This window comes from Brienomyrus brachyistius, chromosome 1 (assembly GCF_023856365.1).
Source record: "Brienomyrus brachyistius isolate T26 chromosome 1, BBRACH_0.4, whole genome shotgun sequence".
Classification (NCBI taxonomy): domain Eukaryota; kingdom Metazoa; phylum Chordata; class Actinopteri; order Osteoglossiformes; family Mormyridae; genus Brienomyrus; species Brienomyrus brachyistius.
The window spans coordinates 8515795-8533787 of NC_064533.1; the positions used below are offsets into that span (position 1 = coordinate 8515795).

At 44.2% G+C, this 17993-nt stretch overlaps 2 protein-coding genes across 4 annotated transcripts in view; one reads left to right on the forward strand and one right to left on the reverse strand.

Annotated features, from left to right (window-relative positions):
- Positions 1–967: 967 nt before the first annotated feature.
- On the forward strand, positions 968–9280 carry gdi2 (GDP dissociation inhibitor 2). The gene is made up of 11 exons (XM_049023809.1): positions 968–1137; positions 5072–5179; positions 5407–5506; positions 5744–5878; positions 5982–6180; positions 6792–6923; positions 7006–7105; positions 7408–7579; positions 7679–7823; positions 8184–8238; positions 8461–9280. Exons 1-11 carry the CDS (start codon positions 1093–1095, stop codon positions 8614–8616), a joined length of 1347 nt encoding a protein of 448 aa, XP_048879766.1. The 5' UTR covers positions 968–1092; the 3' UTR covers positions 8617–9280.
- A 150-nt stretch (positions 9281–9430) lies between these two features.
- Positions 9431–17993, reverse strand: part of tasor2 (transcription activation suppressor family member 2) — a 29604-nt gene continuing 21041 nt past the window's right edge. For all 3 annotated transcript variants that reach the window (XM_049023724.1, XM_049023733.1, XM_049023741.1), the window contains 6 exons: positions 14524–17961; positions 14107–14232; positions 11662–11815; positions 11000–11105; positions 10734–10915; positions 9431–9990 (listed from right to left, as the gene is read on the reverse strand). In XM_049023724.1, coding sequence (XP_048879681.1) covers positions 9884–9990; positions 10734–10915; positions 11000–11105; positions 11662–11815; positions 14107–14232; positions 14524–17961 — 4113 coding nt within the window. In that variant the 3' untranslated portion in view covers positions 9431–9883. The remainder of the gene's footprint in view (positions 9991–10733; positions 10916–10999; positions 11106–11661; positions 11816–14106; positions 14233–14523; positions 17962–17993) is intronic.

The window sequence follows — 17993 nt, forward strand, 5'->3', positions numbered from 1 at the left end:
AGACTCAGATGGATAAATGTGTATGCTGCATTGTGTTTTATGGGAAATCTAACCAGCTAATGAATGTAGTCTGTCACAAAAAAACACAAATTTAATTAGCATATGTTTTTGTACAGAAAAAAAATACATGAGAAACAAACAGCTGTCAAAGAGCTTAAGTGACTAGTAACTTATGTTATTGTTATTGGCATATGTTATTGGGACAAGAGCTAAACGAAACACCGGTATAACCTAATATCAAAATCAGATAACATATAAATATAAATCAGATAACAGCAAGAGAATCAAGTTGTAATCAAATCCAAATGCAAAGTACAACAGATGAAATAAAAAAGACGTCTGCTTTTCCAGTATGCACTACACAGAAACATGTTCTTTGAATACTATGCCTACTGCTTTATAATAACATAAAATATATTGCTTTTTCGTGATGACCTGCTGATCTCAGCACCCTGTTCCTCGGGAGGTATGTTACCGTGTTACTCGGTCCGGTAATCTGAGGACACGTTTTCGCTTTTAACACTTAACTCGGATTATATGACAAAGGTTTGTTTCTTTGTAAGATGACACTTCGACTGCTGTTTAATACAACTTGCTGTTTAATACAATTATTCAGCTTACTGTCGGGAACTGCAATGCTAATATTGACATCAACATTATGCAATACGTACATCCCGACTGAATACTCGTTTTATGCACTCAGTGATTTACAAATTATGGCCTGAGAGACCCTTGTGTTTCCCAAATATTTTAAGATATTTGTTTAAATCTGGACACGCAGCTCTGAATTCTTGTGGCATTTCAGCATTTGTGTGTTATTTTTTCCCAGGTTATGAAGACATACGAACAGATGCTGCCACACCGTCTAAACACAACGTCAATAAAAAAAAGCCCTTATATACACAGAGAGACGCCCGCCTCCGTCAGCCCGCCGCAACCATTTAACTCCCCGCGCTGGCTCCTCCCCTACCGCCGGGCCGGAACTGACTGACGTTGGACCGCAGCCTCTTTTGCTTTGAGTCACTGTTCTCCATTTTCTTGCACCCGAACGGTAACCGTAGGCAAGAATAGAAAACATCAACTGCAGAAAAAATGAATGAAGAATACGATGTCATCGTGCTGGGGACCGGACTTACGGTGAGGGCAAACTGAGGCGCCATTCGCCGAACCAAAGACTGGGCGTTTGAGGGTACAAAGGAGCTGCTCAGCGCTAAGCCCAAGCCTTACTAGCATGCTAACGTTAGCAAAGCGAGGCCCCTCGTCAGCGGAGCCGTGGCTGTGCGTTATTAACATGCTAACGTTAGCAAGCGAGGCCCCTTCGTTACCGGAGCCGCGGCTATGCGTGACTAGCATGCTGAGATTAGCCAGGCCTCGGCGTTAGCAAGTAGCTCTCGGTGGCGGGTGTGACTTCATAAAGATTAAAAACTGCGGCTCTTTGCGGTTCACCCGAAAGCCTTCGTCGGCACAGCTACGTTTCACTTCGATTTGGTTACAGGAAACTTCATATTTTATACGGAGTTTTCCTACATCTGTATTCCTGCTACAGCGACAAATAATAACGTTAACCGGTTTGCTTTCTCTGCTGACATTTGTGCCGAGGTAAAGTTTCCGTTTTGTCAATACAGTTTATAAAATTATTTCTGTTGACCTACATTTGGAGGAAGCGCCGTTCGAAGCCAGTATCCGAGATGGTTGCCGAGCGGGCCGTCGCTTGGGTGTGGACGCCTTTCTCTACGCTCGTGAAATTGCTCCGGCAGAAGGACTATAAGAGCTCCGGCAGCTAACTTGTTGGTAAAACAGAAATATTTTTTACGCACACGGAAATACAAAGCTTGGTTGAGTGTTTTAATGACCAAGTGATTCTGTTTTTTAACAAAGGGTCGGCCGCTCATTCTCCTGTTCCGCTGCATCCGCGCACGCAACCAAAACATTAGTTACCAGCAACCATAACATGTGTGGTTAACGAGCCCCTAACCCACGTAATTGTACTGCGAGCTGTACTGGAGCTACCAGCTCTGCCAGTAAGCGCCGATCGACCGGCTACAGGACTGTGGTTTTTCCTGCTCCCCCTTACAGGAAGGTGCATCTGGATTTCCATCTTGAGGAAGTTGCAGTGCACATCGACACAGCAGCTCTCCGTTTCCGTGTGACCGCATACATTGAATAGGTAATTCGGTGTGCAGGCTCCCGTTACTCCTTTATACTGCCTGATTTTGCAAGTCAGATTTAGGGTATTGCATTTTTGCAGGATAATATGGTATTTCACCGCGACGAGCACTCAGTAGTGCATTACTGTATTATTGTGAGAGTTAAGTAATATATCCTGGGTGTGATGGAGTTGTCAGCATGCACGTAGATGTTCTATGGACATCTTGGCTCCCCATGAAGCTTGGTACTGGCTAGGTTGAAGTTATGGTGGAAGTGAAGGGATGTGCTTTCGGTTCCCCAAGGCAGCACCAAGCACAGGTGCTTCCCCATGCATGTGGTCAGACTGGCCGTTTCCTTGGGCCTGATTCCAGCCTCTCATTTCCTGCAGAAACAAGTTATGTGTCCCTGTTTTTCATTTGCTGAGTGTCCGATGAGTGCCGGGGGGGGGGGGTGAACGGCTTTGATTTATTCATTGGTTTATTTCTGGTCCCTTTAAAGACCTAAACTAAACGGAATACTCCTTTTGAGTATAGTTTATGATGGCATTGGCTGGCCTAGACATTAAAGTGTTCATAAAATGTCAAAGGTTCTGGCCGCGACCATAGAACCGTTTGAACTTCAAGTGCGACACTGGCTTTAGGATGGGAAAACACTGTGTACAGTAGCGGCCATTGGGTTAGTTTATGACTCTGGTGAAATTGGTGTTTTTGAGAGCTTGATTCACTGTTTATCATGTGATGTCACTACAATTCAGAAGCAGTGTAGAGTACTGAATCATGAACTGAATGTTTGAAATCCATTTGGGTGCAGAAGTCTGACTCAGTCTTGCAGTTGTGTATCTAGGTAAATTTACATTACGTAGCGATGGAAGCAACTGCAAAGGAGCTTGTTACCAGAGTCCACATTTAACACATCTGAACAGTAATTCATAAACTTTATTCCTGTGTTATGAGTGAAAGACAATCATTAACATGGTGCTGGTCAGACAGGTAGAGTTTGGCATGTTACGCCTTCATCCCACTGCTGATCACGGCTGAAAACAAGGTTTATCAAGTCCCCCATCTGCCATGCTTCTTTTGAACGCAGTACTGTGACCTGACTCGTTGGGGTATCTGACGTCCAATCTGTGTGCGTTGGTAATGTAGGTGATCTTGCAGTGGGCTGTTTGTTGTGGGGCATCACCTCTTTCAGCACCAGCAGACCTTTCTAATTCAGGCATGACAGTTTTTCTTAGCAGTAAATAAGGAATTGAAACTTCTGCAGTTCGGCTGCACGCATTGAGGGTCTTTGGTTGCATAGCCCACTGTGAAATGTTTTTATTTTTATTTTTTAATTGCTCAAATGCTAGCAGTTTTGTATTTAATTACTCTTTCAGTATGTACCAGGGTTTTACCACCATGCACATTTCTTTGATCTCGGCACCGCTCCAGGCATGCTGTGTCACGGGGAAGTGTGTCCCACATGCTTGTGTGTATGTAGTTGCATGTATTGTGTCCTGATTTCACACTACGGTTTCGTAGTGAGAGAAGTGACTGTTTGAGCTCCCCTCACCAGCCTGCTGCTTTGACTTTATGTTGCCTGGCTTAGGTAACATGCTTATCCAAAGCAGCTTACAGCTTTGTGTCCTTCCGTATAGCTGGATGTTGTCAGGGTCCTTACTCTAGCAGTTAACTGGGATATCCTCAGACTTGAGTCGGCAGCTTTTTAAGGCTGCACCTTTGTGCACTTTAATGTTTTCGAGACACTTAAATACTTGATATTACAGTTCTGTTTTCAATTTAAGGAACTATACATTGAGTGGCTCCTTCAGTCGTACAGTCTTGATCTCCAAGGCTGGTTCCCTTAGCTCCAGGACCCTGAGCTCTGTGGTCTCGAACTCCTGTTTGCTGCTTTCTGGTAAATTGGAATGATCTGCTACTGGCCCACAGCAAGCTTCAAATTCCATCCTGGAAATGAACCATGATTTAAATAAAGAGGTAGATGCTGTACCCAAGGAAAACCTCCCTTTCAGCTGAAACATTCCCGGATTCCCCTCTTCCTTTCTGTGTAATCAAATGTGAATGTTATGTAGAGGCCCATTCTTGTTCAAGAACCTCCTCTGCTGGCAAGAGGGCTGAAAAAACTCCACATGATGGATTTTGACCCTTGTAACTTAATGCTCCGCCTACCATCAGCAGCCAGAACATGTGACTCAAGGGTGCTGTAGTCATGTGACATGGCCGTTGCTGTGTGTTTGTCATACTAAGTATCGGCTATGTGCTCTGGGAGTGCGCCAGCCCAAGTCTGCTCTTCACGCAGAAAAGCTGATCGTTTGAGGGAAGACTTTCTCCTCAGTTGTGTGGTTGCACAGATCATGAACATGTGATCTTCAGGCTTTTAACTCTGAGTGTCCATGATGTGGCTCTCAGTCCTGGAATCCTGCTAGTGCACCGTCCCTTTAATTTGCAGGTTTTAGGGCCTGTTTTGAGGAAATCCAGTTGGCTGCCAAGTTTGGAGGCAACCAGTTGGCCTCCCATGAAAGACTGAACACACTAAAGCACGTTATTCCATGGAGCGTCCAGCTTAAATTTGCTGAAGTCTTACGAAAACTAGAAGTTTAATTAGTACCTGTGTAGTCCGATCAAAGCCATCACAAATCCCTGGGTCTGCATACTCCCAGTTTCATTAAAGCTTACTGTACCTTTAGGCAGTGCTGCCTACAGGAGTGTGTCAGAATGTAAGCAGTGATTAATCTCTTATGCCCTAGAGTGAAACGCTGGTCATTCCTCGATAGCCCTTTCATTATCTGGCTCTAATGTGTGAGGGATCCAGTTTTTTGGTATCGATGCCTTCACTCTGTTGCTATAAATGTGAGCCTCTATGGAGGATGGGTTATGGCCTTGTGCACAGCTTCTCTCTGAAGCTCCGCTGTCTCCTGTTACAGGAATGCATCCTGTCTGGTATCATGTCGGTGAAGGGCAAGAAGGTGCTGCACATGGACCGGAACTCGTACTACGGTGCGGAGAGTGCCTCCATCACCCCGCTGGAGGACGTAAGTCAGACATAAAGGACACGATGCCCACATTACAGTGCTCTGTATGTAGCAGTGTTCCTGCTGTAGTTACGATCACAGAAGTAATCCATTATTAGTAATGGAATTAAATTTATCTCCACTTGTTAACATTGTGCGTTTTGATGTTTGTAAAAGAACTGAACTGACTACTAAGCTTGTAGTCTGTGTCTGAAGCTCATAAATGCCTGTACATTGGATTCCCCCAGCTGTACAAGCGCTTCAGTATCCCAGGAAGCCCCCCTGAGTCTATGGGGAAGGGTCGGGACTGGAATGTGGACCTTATCCCCAAGTTTCTCATGGCCAATGGTAAGGACCAGTCAGCCTGGACCATCTCCGAATTGTGAATTCACAATGGCGGTTCTTAAATCTAAGTGCTCAATATGAAGTGCTGCTGGTACATTAGCCTTGTGATTTTTTTCTTTTTTTTTCTTTTTTCTTTCTTTATTGTCCATGGAGTTTCTCCTAACATGGCAGATCATGAGAGAAGACTGACTGGTGCAGGAACCGAGGAGTGAAAAGTGACATGCTGCCTTTTTTTTTCAGGTCAGCTGGTGCGAATGCTGCTGATAACACAGGTGACGCGGTACCTGGACTTCAAGGTGATCGAGGGCAGCTTTGTCTATAAGAAGGGTAGCATCTACAAGGTGCCCTCCACCGAGGCAGAAGCACTAGCCTCCAGTGAGTTTTGCAGTGGGTTCTGGGAAACTTGCGTTTTTCCAAACTGTCTGAGGTACCGTATGGTCGCGGTTATGAGACTGACACCATAGAGTCCTGTCTTCAGGTCTGATGGGGCTCTTTGAGAAGCGGAGGTTCAGGAAGTTCTTGGTGTTTGTTGCCAATTTCGATGAAAGTGACCCGAAAACGATGGAGGGTGTCGACCCAGCGAAGACGACCATGCGAGATGTTTATAAGAAGTTTGACCTGGGTCAGGATGTCATCGACTTCACTGGCCATGCCCTGGCCCTCTACAGGACAGACGAGTGAGTGACATCGCCGCATGATTAGTTCAATATTTTCCCCCCAAAAAATACATGAACACAAGTGTTTTTTTTGTGTCAACGCTGGGTGTCAGACTCTGCCTGGAATCACTTCAGTGTTAGAGGTGTAGCTTAGTGGGTCAGGGGACCTGTGCCTATGTGTGGAATGTTGTGGGTTCTAATCCCGTTGCCAGAATATCATCTTTGGGCCCTTCATCAATGCCCGTAATCCACCTCTAGACTTTCCAAACTTGTACATTGCTTTGCACAAAAGTCTGCTGAATAGCATGTGTATACGGTGAGCCACACAGCAGCTTAGTGGGTGGTATGCTTGTCTTAACTTCAGGGTGTGGGTTTGAATCCCACCTCCATGTCACATGGGTTTCCTCTGTGTACTGCTTTTTCCTGCAGTAAATTGGCCTAAGAGTATAATTTTATGTGTATGTATGTAGAAGATGTATAAATGAAAATAAGATGCAATGTATCAAGGTCTTGAGTGATGCTTTGAAAATTAATCTACCCTTCTCACCCATCAACTGTAGTTAAAAACCAGATAGTATAGCTGTTTGTACCTTTCCAAGACATTAAATATCACTTTCTTTTTTTCCGTGAAGCTATCTGGACCAGCCGTGCCTAGACACAATAAACAGGATCAAGCTGTACAGTGAATCCCTGGCCAGATACGGCAAGAGCCCATACCTCTACCCACTTTATGGCCTGGGGGAGCTGCCCCAGGGTTTTGCCAGGTGCGACCCGCTCCAACTCGCATTTATGGGTACTGGCTACAGCCCACGACTGACCCTAGTTGCCTTGTTCCTCCCCCAACAGACTAAGTGCCATTTATGGAGGGACCTACATGTTGAACAAGCCCATAGAGGAGATTGTCATGGAGAATGGGCGGGTTGTGGGCGTGAAATCCGAGGGCGAGGTGAGCTAGTCGCTTCCTGTGCCAGGCCTTTGATACAGCCGAGCTGGGCCAAAAGAGCTGAAGTCATGGCGGGATGATGATGTGGATAATTCCATATGGACATTTAGACGTCGACACAGAGGCACAATTGTTGCAGACTCTGTGCAGTCAAGCTACAGAAAACTTGTAATAAACCACACACAATTTGTTAGGTTTCAGCGATGATTGGCTTGAACAAACTGTGATTACTATTGCAGGGCCGGTACATTAACCCTTTTAAATGTTTTGATATTTAAAATATTTTGTCTTGTTGTTCAACCTAGATTGCTCGCTGTAAGCAACTGATTTGTGACCCGAGCTACATCATGGACAAAGTGAGCAAGGTGGGTCAGGTGATCCGTGTCATCTGCATCATGAACCATCCCATTAAGAATACCAGCGATGCCAACTCCTGCCAGATCATCATCCCCCAGAACCAAGTCAACAGGAAGCATGGTGGGTCCAAGAGGAAGTGATCTCACAGGAGAGGTGCAACTGTATGACATGTCTGCCACCCACAGGAACATTTTGTAAGAACCCACTGTGTGTCTGCAGATATCTACGTGTGCATGATCTCCTATGCTCACAACGTGGCCGCACAGGGAAAGTATGTGGCCATAGTCAGCACCACAGTGGAGACTGGAGATCCTGAGAAGGAGATCAAACCAGCCCTGGACCTTCTGGAGCCTGTGGAGCAGAAGTATGTCTCTTTGCACCTTAGAGCAGGGGTAGGGAACCTGATCCATGGAGAGCCGGTGTGGGTTTTTGGGATGGCCTCTCAGTCAGCCAATAATAGTGGATTCCAAGGACTGGAGTTGAGAATCGCTGCTTTATTATTGGCTGACTGAGAGGTCATCCCAAAAACCCCCACCCACACCGGCTCTCCAACTATCAGGTTCCCTACCCCTGCCTTAGAGTGAGCTTTGAGTTAGTTCAGTTCCTTAGATTTGTCAACATGATATGTCGGTGGTCTGTAAAACACATACATGGATGTTTTGAGTTGCGCCATGATCACTCCTAACTACTTTGAGTGATGTCATTTTTATTTCTCCCTCTGAAGGTTTGTGAGCATCAGTGATCAGTATAAGGCAACTGACATGGGTGCCGAAAGCCAGGTGAGTAACAAAGATTAGGGTTAGCTCCTCCCCAAGTGCAACACTGCCTGGAGGATTCTGATGAATCTTAGTTGTGCTGAAGAGAAAATGACTAACCTGGATTTAATTAGTGCTAATCCAGCTGTGTTGAGGGTACGGTTTCTTGGGCTGGCTGAGAAACTTAGTGTTTGGAAAATGTAAGCTGTGTTTTCATGTAGAACATGTATGTAATTTATTCTGTAGGTCTTCATCTCCCGTTCGTATGATGCCACCACACACTTCGAGACAACCTGCGATGACATCAAGGACATCTACAAGCGCATGACGGGCACAGAATTCGACTTTGCCGAAATGGAACGCAAGAAGAACGACATCTTTGGCGATGCCGGTGACCAGTAGTGGAATGGAGAGCTGTCGCCCAATTTAGCAGATATCTAAAACGCAACCTTACACAGTGCTGGCTCGTGATCCACATATATGTTTTGCCCATTATGGAAGCTGAGGATGTTGGTATTCTTTATATCAGGGCTGGGGGCTGCTTTTTATAATTACACTTTGACAAGCATCGGGCTGTCTTTCTTTTCCAGCATAATGTAACCATTTTTTTTTTCCCCAAGAAAAAATGTTCCGTCAATATGCCAAAATGATTAGTTTTACCCAAATGGTTATGGAGAGGATTATTCAGCACTAATAAATAGTATTTTTACATTTGGTAAATTCTGTACAAAACAAATAAAAGCGGCCAGGTGTATACATGAAGGTGCTGGGGGGTAATTTTGAGGAAATCTGTTTGGGAGCTTCACCAGTACTATGAAGAAATCAGGCAGAATTGTTAGCTCTCTGTGTTTTTCCTGCCAAGACCTGGTCTGACGTGCTGGCCGTAAAATGTAAGAGTGACACTGAAGCTCCACGTCGATGTGGGAACTTAGAGCAGTGGAGAGTAAATCGTCTGAAATGCTCATTGGGGTGGCTGGCTGGGCAAGCAGCTTCTACAGCTTTCAACCAAGGACCAAACTGTTGCAGTCAGTCCTGTATGAGCCCTTAATATGAAAATAAATATGAAAAATGTACTAGGTGGAAACCTCAGCCTGTTAAAATGTTTCTTTGCGTTTAGTCTTTTTACCCTGTAGGCAATTGGCGTCTGAGTTCGCTAATCACATTTCCCTCAAGTCAGCCTGCCTATGTTCTCTGTTTACAGCATTTAATGCTGCTCTTAAATGTAAAACACTTTTATTAGTTTAGGAAAAGATTTACAAAAGTCAGATATGCTCTACAAAGACTAACTTCTGACAACCGAGAAAATAGACCTCTGTGGAATGTTACAGTAAGACTTCTTGTATTTAATCAAGTAGAGGCCTAGTACAACTTGCAGAGGGGCAGCAAAATCATGTGCTGATGTTGTTCTGCCATCCGCACAGAACTTAACCCTGAATTATACAACTTTAAACTGCTTTGTCCACAAGGAGCTTAATGCTGATGAGAAGTCATCCACACCAACAGGGTGCTTGTTCCCGAAAGATGGTAAAAAATAACCCTTAACATCTTTCCTAATGGAAATCAGGAAATGTTCTCACCAAGCGATAAATATTTCAGAAATATGTACATATTGACATGACTGTATGCCATCATGTGACAGCCTACCCAATATTAAATTCTTGCTGCAAAACTATTCATAAAACTCTGCAAGCGTTGAGATTCTCCTAGAAATCTGTAGAAAGGTGTCAATGTCCATCGCAAAAATTCCGTAGTTCTCAAAATTATCATCTGGTACATCTGCAAAGAAAAGAAAAAGGTGGACCGGTTACACAACGCAGCTGCACAACAACTCCACTGGGTGGTGCACTCCTGCAGTGAGGCTCATACAGGCTAATGCTGTCTTCCATTTACCTCGGAATTCAGAACTGGGAAGGCCGTCACACACAAGTTAATAGCAAGTCGGAAAGCCATTTAGCAATACCAGATGCCCTTTTTCAAAAAGCAAAATTCTTTACTTAGCCGGATAACTTTTGTTCACTTATATTTAGCCCAGACTACCTTAAATCTGACGAGTTTTCCAGCTTTCTGAAACAGGCCCCAGTTCTAGCCCGGTTGTTTGTGGCATTTTATGTATAAAAATACTGTAGCGATACGTACACAGATAGTGGCTGGACAATCCTATGTGTACGACCAATTTAATGAACCAAAAATAAGACATACGTGCTAATAAATGGTGTAAAATACTGAATTCTGAGGTCGAGGTGGTTTAGATTCTTCAGAGTTCGTGAGTCAGAATTCCGACTTCAGCGGGCATTACAGTCGGAATTTCCGAGTTTTGAGTTACGAGTTCAAATGGAACACAGCATAAGCCACAGCACTCTTTACACATGCCACTTTGAGATGACAGCTGAAACCTGTGAGCTCTAACGTTCATATTCATTGCAATAAAACAGGAAACAGAAAAAGCTAGCCCACTCACTGATAACGTGTGTGTGTGCTTGTGTGTGTGAGCGAGAATAAAGAGATCCCATCGCCCTAACCTGTTATGAAGACGGCGAACCGGGCTGTGATATGCTGAGCCTGTAGCCGGATCATGCAGTGAAGATAATCGGGTTGATCCTGTGACATGATGTCACAGCCGTGATACGGAACCGTCTCCACCAGGCCGGCCTCCTGGCAGGATTCCAGGAACTGCTTCCTGTCCCGGGCTTCTGTACTCAGCCTACAGAGAGAGACGGTGCCTTTGACTGGCCGTCTTCCTGCCTGGGGTCCTCACACAGGTTAATGAGCAAACGACATCTTGTACCTGGCGTTCTCCTTCAGCAGACGGTTGTCCCGGTAGTGGAGGAACCACAGCCACTTCCCCTTCTTGCTCAGCTCCTCCAAAGCCTGGACCAACCTCTTCATGTTGTCTGATTGATGGAGGTTTAAAGCACACAGACAACCATGCATAGTAAGGTCATAAGGACCACACAGTGCAGTCACATCATGGTCAACATAATGCATGGCCTGTGAACCACTGCAGCCACGACCAACATAAACATGTTAATTCTGATATCAGTTACCTATTACTGATAGATTTCTGGTGTTGATATCAAGTGCTTTTTGAAACATCATCCCTACAATCATCCAGCCACTTATCCTGATCAGGATTGAGGTGGGGCTAGAGCACACAATGCTAGGGGTCACCCTGGATGGGATACAAGTCCATCGCAGGGCATCTACTGTGCACACTCACACAATCATACACGGAGGGCTCAAAGTTAGCAATTAGCCCAACTGCGTGTCTTGGAAAAATCATAGTTCCCAGAGGAAACCTGCACACTCATTGTGCTGCCCCTACTTTTTTTTAAAAGAAATGTAGCTAATAAACCAGAATTTTCGGATATTTATAACTCAGTCTCCCTTACTGCACAGAATGGAACCGAACGGTCTGGGCCTTGTATGAGTTCCGGTCAAAGTCCATACCCAGTGTCAGGGAACTCAGAGCATCCGTGTCGCACACCACAAAGCCCCCGGTGCCAAAGAGCTCCTGGTGTGTGAGGTGAAGGACGTCATCAGCTCGGTCGATCCCAGCAAACAGCACACTGGCTGATCTCTTCAGCTCCAGCAGCCGTGGAATCTGAAATAAATTGGTGACACCACCCCTTGTCAAGTTCCTTTGTGCTTTCATTTAATGTCACTGGTGCATACTGGCTCGCAATATAAACTCTGATAAGCTGATAGAGCAGACAAGCGAAACCCAAACCAGACATTAAGGGGGCACTCATACTAGCCGATCCCGCACCATGCCCGAGCATGTATGATCCTCCCAAAGTCCAGTTTGTTGGGCTAATGTGATCACACTGTACCATGCTTACCGTGCCTGGGTTGGCTTGAAGAAGTGGGCCTGAGCATGGTGAGTAGACTAGTGTGATCGCTGACTGTGCTCGAGCATGGAACACAGTCATGACACAACCGATCCATGCCTATGCACATATACAGCACCGAACCGAACCCAGATGGAATAGATCCAGTAGGCTGTACACATCACGTCATTTCTCGCTCCTCAAAACCGTTATGAATACAAATTACACGTACTGATTGAGTAGCAACAAATTTGTCACAATCATGGCAACAAATTGTCTATGGTAATGTTGTCACTGTACCAAAATTATGACCTCATACTGCAATGATGCCAATGCAAAAAATCCTGTATTGTTCATGGTAAATTATACACTGATTTTCAAGAGACATTTATCTCCAATGCATTTAAATTGTTACACCTTTAATTTTAACAAATTAAGCCACCCTCCACTGCAGCACATAGCCTAATATTGCCAAGCATTGCATTATGGTCTCTCTAATTCATTCAGTTACAAAGAGAGTGCTAATACAATCTGTTCATAAAGGGTATATCCACCCCCGATTCTTGCACATTTCCGCCAGTGTGTAAGGAGAGTATTGAGGGCTACAAGGGGATCAGTATGTATGTGATTTGCTGAACGTAAAAACACACACGCAAACGCGAAACTGTAAAACGTATTTCTTCCACTGTAAAAAAGGTTAACAGATAATGTGAGATAAGCGTCTATAAAGGTTACAGCACTTTCTTCCACTCATCTGCTCAATAAACGTATGAAAACTTCACGCATGGCGCATTATGCATAATTGTTTAGCTGCTTTAAACATAGTATAGCATAGTAACCAGATGCCAGTTCGATGATGTCGACGTAACCCATTTGCTATAAGATTCCTTACATGCATTACTGACTTGAAGCTAGGTAGATTTTTAACTAGCTGACATTTCATTAAGCTCAAGTCTTTTCATGCACAGCACGTAGAGCAGATGAATCAAATTTGCTAGTTCACTGTAAATAGATATTTAGAATTTGGTGATCAGTGATCATTGTTGACACACCACAGCACACAGTGCACAACAACGAAATGTGTCCTCTGCATTTAACCCATATGTGACAATGTGACATAGCAGGGGGCAACTAATTCAGTGCCCGGGGAGCAGTGTTTGGGACGGAGGAACCTTGCTCAGGGTACCTCAGTGGTACCTTGTTGGTCGAGGATTCGAATCTTTCAATCTTTCGATTACAAGTGCACATCCCTAACCATTAGGCCACCACTGCCTAATATATAGCTATATAACATGATGCATGCAATTCTGACATAGGGTATAACTGAGTTTCAGTAGTGGTTTGGACATACTGAGCCCATGGTTCTGATTCAATGGTTAATGTTAGTGATATATAGCGTTAGTGATGTCTGGAATAGTGTAATTAGTTCGTTATTACATTTATTTAGTACCGGTACAGCTTTCAAAAATGTGGGGCTGCGGTGCCTTTTCAGTACCAGTACCCTGTGCACCACTAGTGTATGGCAGAGGTGCAAGTTTGCTGGAAATTTGGGCTGACTATAGTATCCAAAAAAAAACTGCATGCAACACACAAAAACTTCATTGTTGATAAAATATGGGATTATCTTCTTATACGTACAGCACAAATTAATAAAAATCACTGTATTAGATACTAGATAAATCTATGTCACTGTGCCCAAAATAAGACGACTGCAAATAAGCCACAGAAGGATATTCATCATGAGTTCTGTTGCTGTGCAATAACGCTTTCATTCCTATATTTTATTCAGTACAAAAAAGTTGCATGCTAATGACAAAAACGTGCTCGGGCCCGAATCGTAAGTGCGACGTGAGCACAGAGCAGAAGCATAGTTGGGTAAGAGGGGCAATCGTGCTACAGCACGGTACATGGCAAGGGCCAAGGGCCGAGAAAGAGTAGTTAACCACAAGATGGATTTAACCAGTTCTACATTTGGCTTTGCTACTGATGGCCACAGCAATGACTCTGACCTTCATTTGACATCTCCCATATGGTTCTATATCCTCGTGGCCAGCCCCCATCTTACCGTGCAGATGTGCTCAGCAATATCCTCATTCCTTATGATGATGAGAAGCGGTGATATGGGTATCTGCCTCTCCAGATTGAACTCCTCGGGCTCAATGCTGTCATGACCTTCTGCAAGCAAGAGCTCCTGCAGGGCCAGGAATAATTATTTTCACTGACACATCAACAGACACATGTAGATTTATGAAAAACAACATACTATTCTATAAGTGTACCCCTGGAGTAACACAAAAGTAGCAGGAGGCATAAAGTATATATTACATATAGAAATTTAAATGGTAAATTTACCATCAGAATATACAATAATCACCCTCCTCTTTCCATATATGGTGGCTTGAGTTCACCATGCCTTAAAAGCCACAACTACTGAAACCCTCACCTCCTTCACTATTAAAAAATAAAGCATGTGAACATTCACCTTTGTCTGTTCAAAGAAGTAATCATCTGAAGTCACCAGGATGTAGAACTTGAATTTTGTCTTGGAGGACAGCCGGACTGCAGCATTGATCTTTTCCTGCATATCCTTGAAGGTCTCCTCTTGCATTTGTTCAAAAATGCGTTCTCTTGTTCCACATGGCGGCAAAGCACTGTCCTCCTTGGGCTTGCTGGTATGCTGCAGAAACTTTCTGCCTGAGCAGATGTCATTCATTATTGTGTGGTACGATGAGGCACATTCAACAGTGATGTCTGAGACCGCGGGATGTGTATCACCCTTTAAGTCCAGGTGAGACAATCTCCGCAAGGACAATGGTGGCTCACAAGGCATGGAGGAGACAGCCTCCCGCTTTCTTGACCATGCCTTGTCTGTTAGGTCCACCTTCATCTTCCACCTTCTTAGAGGTAATCGTGTGCTCTGGAGCTCCTTTGAAACATGTATACCCACAGCAGAATTCTGATAAGTAACATCAACATCAGACATGGCCTGCCTTCTCCAGGCATAGCGGGTGGATCTGCTGGTCTTCTGATTGCTTTTGATAACCTGGTTCATTTTCTCAGAGAATATGAGATACTCTAGGTCCATGGTATCTTGAGTCATATCAGGCCTTGCAAGGTGTAGTTCCTCCCACTTCTGCTGAAAGTTGTGCAGGTAACTGCCGGAATTCCGAATCATCCTGACACGTCCGCTCGGCCCAGGTTTCACAATGGGATAATTTTCGTATGTCATTCGGTTTCCCTTGTGATCAAACACCGTGATGATAGGTGATGCTGTATGGGAAGGGATACCATGGTCATCTTTGACAGGATGCTTATTTCGTTTCAGTGTCTCTATTCCCTTACAATAGTTTGTCCAATCCATTTCAGGTTTATAGTTTGCAGTGTAACATGTGATAGGTGAGTCAGAGATTCTTTCTGATATTCTTGTTTTATAAGAAATAAGTCCAATATTTTTTTGTCTATTATCCAAGAATTCTTTATCAGTCTGTTCATCTGCTATCACTTTTTGGTAGACAGACCTAAAGCGTTTCTTCATTTTGCAATCAGTGTTATGCTTATTAGTTTTCATAGAGAAGTAAGGGTCTGAGATACAATGGGCAGACTGAGAATTGTCCTCACTCCCACTCTCTTCAGCGGGGAACCTGTTCAAACACTCTCTCTCCAGCAGATTGCACTCTTCATTCTCATCTTCCTCATTTTGCTGTTCATAGATGTTTCTCATTTCCTCTGCCGTAGCTGATTTAGCATTAGGATCTTTCATGTTATCCATGCTAACAGTGTGTTCAGATACTCTACTCAGGGATGGAATGTCCTCTAAACTGCACTCCTGATTCTTAGAGGTTTTCACATCCATGGATGAGTGAAGGTCCTTATACAAAAGACTGCCATAGAAGTCAGAGTCATAATTAACAGGTTCTGGCATTTCTTTATAGGAGGAGGACCTGATGGCAGGTGGTTCAGAAATGTTGATGTTCTCTTCAGGTGAACTGTGGGAGTTCTCTGATGTTTTTGAGGGACAGGATACAAAATCCTCTTGTGGTGGAGTTTCAACTGAAGTAAGGTCTGAATGCAACCTACTTTGGCTATGGTCTATAGGCATATTAATGCTATCATCATAGGGTTCAGGGTTATCATACGCCACATTATATTTGGATGGATCCTCATCACCTGAATGAGACCCATCCTGAACCTTACCCAAAAGGTCATCTATGGAGTTTCTTGACTGGTCACTGCACTGGTCTATTGCACAAGTTACATCTTTTTCAAAGAAAACCTCTGACACTTCTGTTAGGTTGTGCTTGTTATCAGAACAGACTCCGTAATTGTACTGTGTCAGATTAGTCGTAGACACTTTGGTGTTGTTTGAAGGCGACTGCAACATTGCTGATGAATTCAAACTTCTGCCAGGACTGGAGCAGGGCTGCAGATACAATTCAGGGGTACTGGGCCTGCCTTTGAGAGATGATTCGCAACTTTCTGGACTATTTGCTGCATTACTGAATTCACTACAATGAGGATTTGACGTAGAAAGATTGGGCATTAAGGAGTCAGGAGTATGTCCCGGTTGTGAGCTCCTTTTAACGGCAGATCCACTGCTACTGTGTAATGAATCTGGTGTAACCGTGAGGAAATTCACGGATTCAGATGTTCCATCTCTATATTGTGGATTTTCATCCAAGTTACAGTTGCTGTTCAAACAGGTATTCTCCTGAGAGGTTGACGTAGGTATACTCTGGTCAGTTGTCCTACAGCTGCTGCTGGGGTGTGATCTACTGGGACTGTGTAATGGAGATACAGATTTTCCCTCCTGAGACACCTGTGTAGGTGATTTACTGCAGAGGACACCAGAATTGTTACAGCTGAGCAAGGCATTCTCCATGTCCGTATCAATACTGGACACAATGGGTTCAGAAGTGCTATCAGGACTGGGCTTGTTGTCAGCATTTTGAACAGAGGCATCAACGATACATGTCAGAATATCTGTAACAGCGTGCGGAAATGATGGAGAGCTGTTAGGAATTTCTGTTCCACCCAAATCCCCAGTGGATGTGCACTCATTGCTAGTGCGAGTTTCATCATGACTACTCCATGATTTGTTTGAGAGTGCATTGCTATGAAAGCTACAAGGTTTGGGTTCACAAGGTAACTCATCCAGTGTTGGAGCTGGGCTTCTGCTCTGAGAGGCAACTGCATCATTGAAATCCTGGCCACTGTTACGGACATCATCAACGTCTGACCACTTGTCAGGGACAATGCTTTGGTTGCTAGTGTTGCTTTCTACCAAGTCTCCCACTACATCGGCGTTATGACCATCACAGGGTGGTACCTCTGCCTCTCGTCTGGTTTGGTCAAGTAGGGCTGAATACACTTCGACTTGTACGGACTCAAGAATTTCAGTGTCCTTGCCTCCTTCCAAATCAACTCTGTCAGGCCTTACAACACTCTCTTGAGCAGTGTGATCCTTCCCATCATGCACTGTTACAGGCATAGAGACATTACAGTTATAAATGCTATCCTTTTTGGTTGTGTCTTCTAGTAAATTACTGTCACTGACAACAAGCTGTGGCATGATTACATCAGGTACAAAACTAATATTGGTAAATTTGCATGGCTGTAAGTAAGCTGTACGTTTTTTCCCAAGACCCACTACATGGCCTCCAAGTTTGCCAGATAACTGACTAGCTACTGCAGTTGCAAATGCCCTGGCCTGTTTTCCTTCAAATGTCATGTTTAAGACTTTTCCTCCGGAAATGTACATGTCTGATGTATGCCTACACAGTTCATCATAAACAAAGTCATTTTGAGGAGGTTCACTTAAGGGTTGCAATTCAAATCCGCAGTCATTTTGGAAATCACTGCTGTTGCCACTCTCTTCCTCGGGCTCTTCATCCAGAATGCTATTAACTCTGCTTCTATGTTCCTAAAGGAAAAAATGTACGAAAATATGTTTCC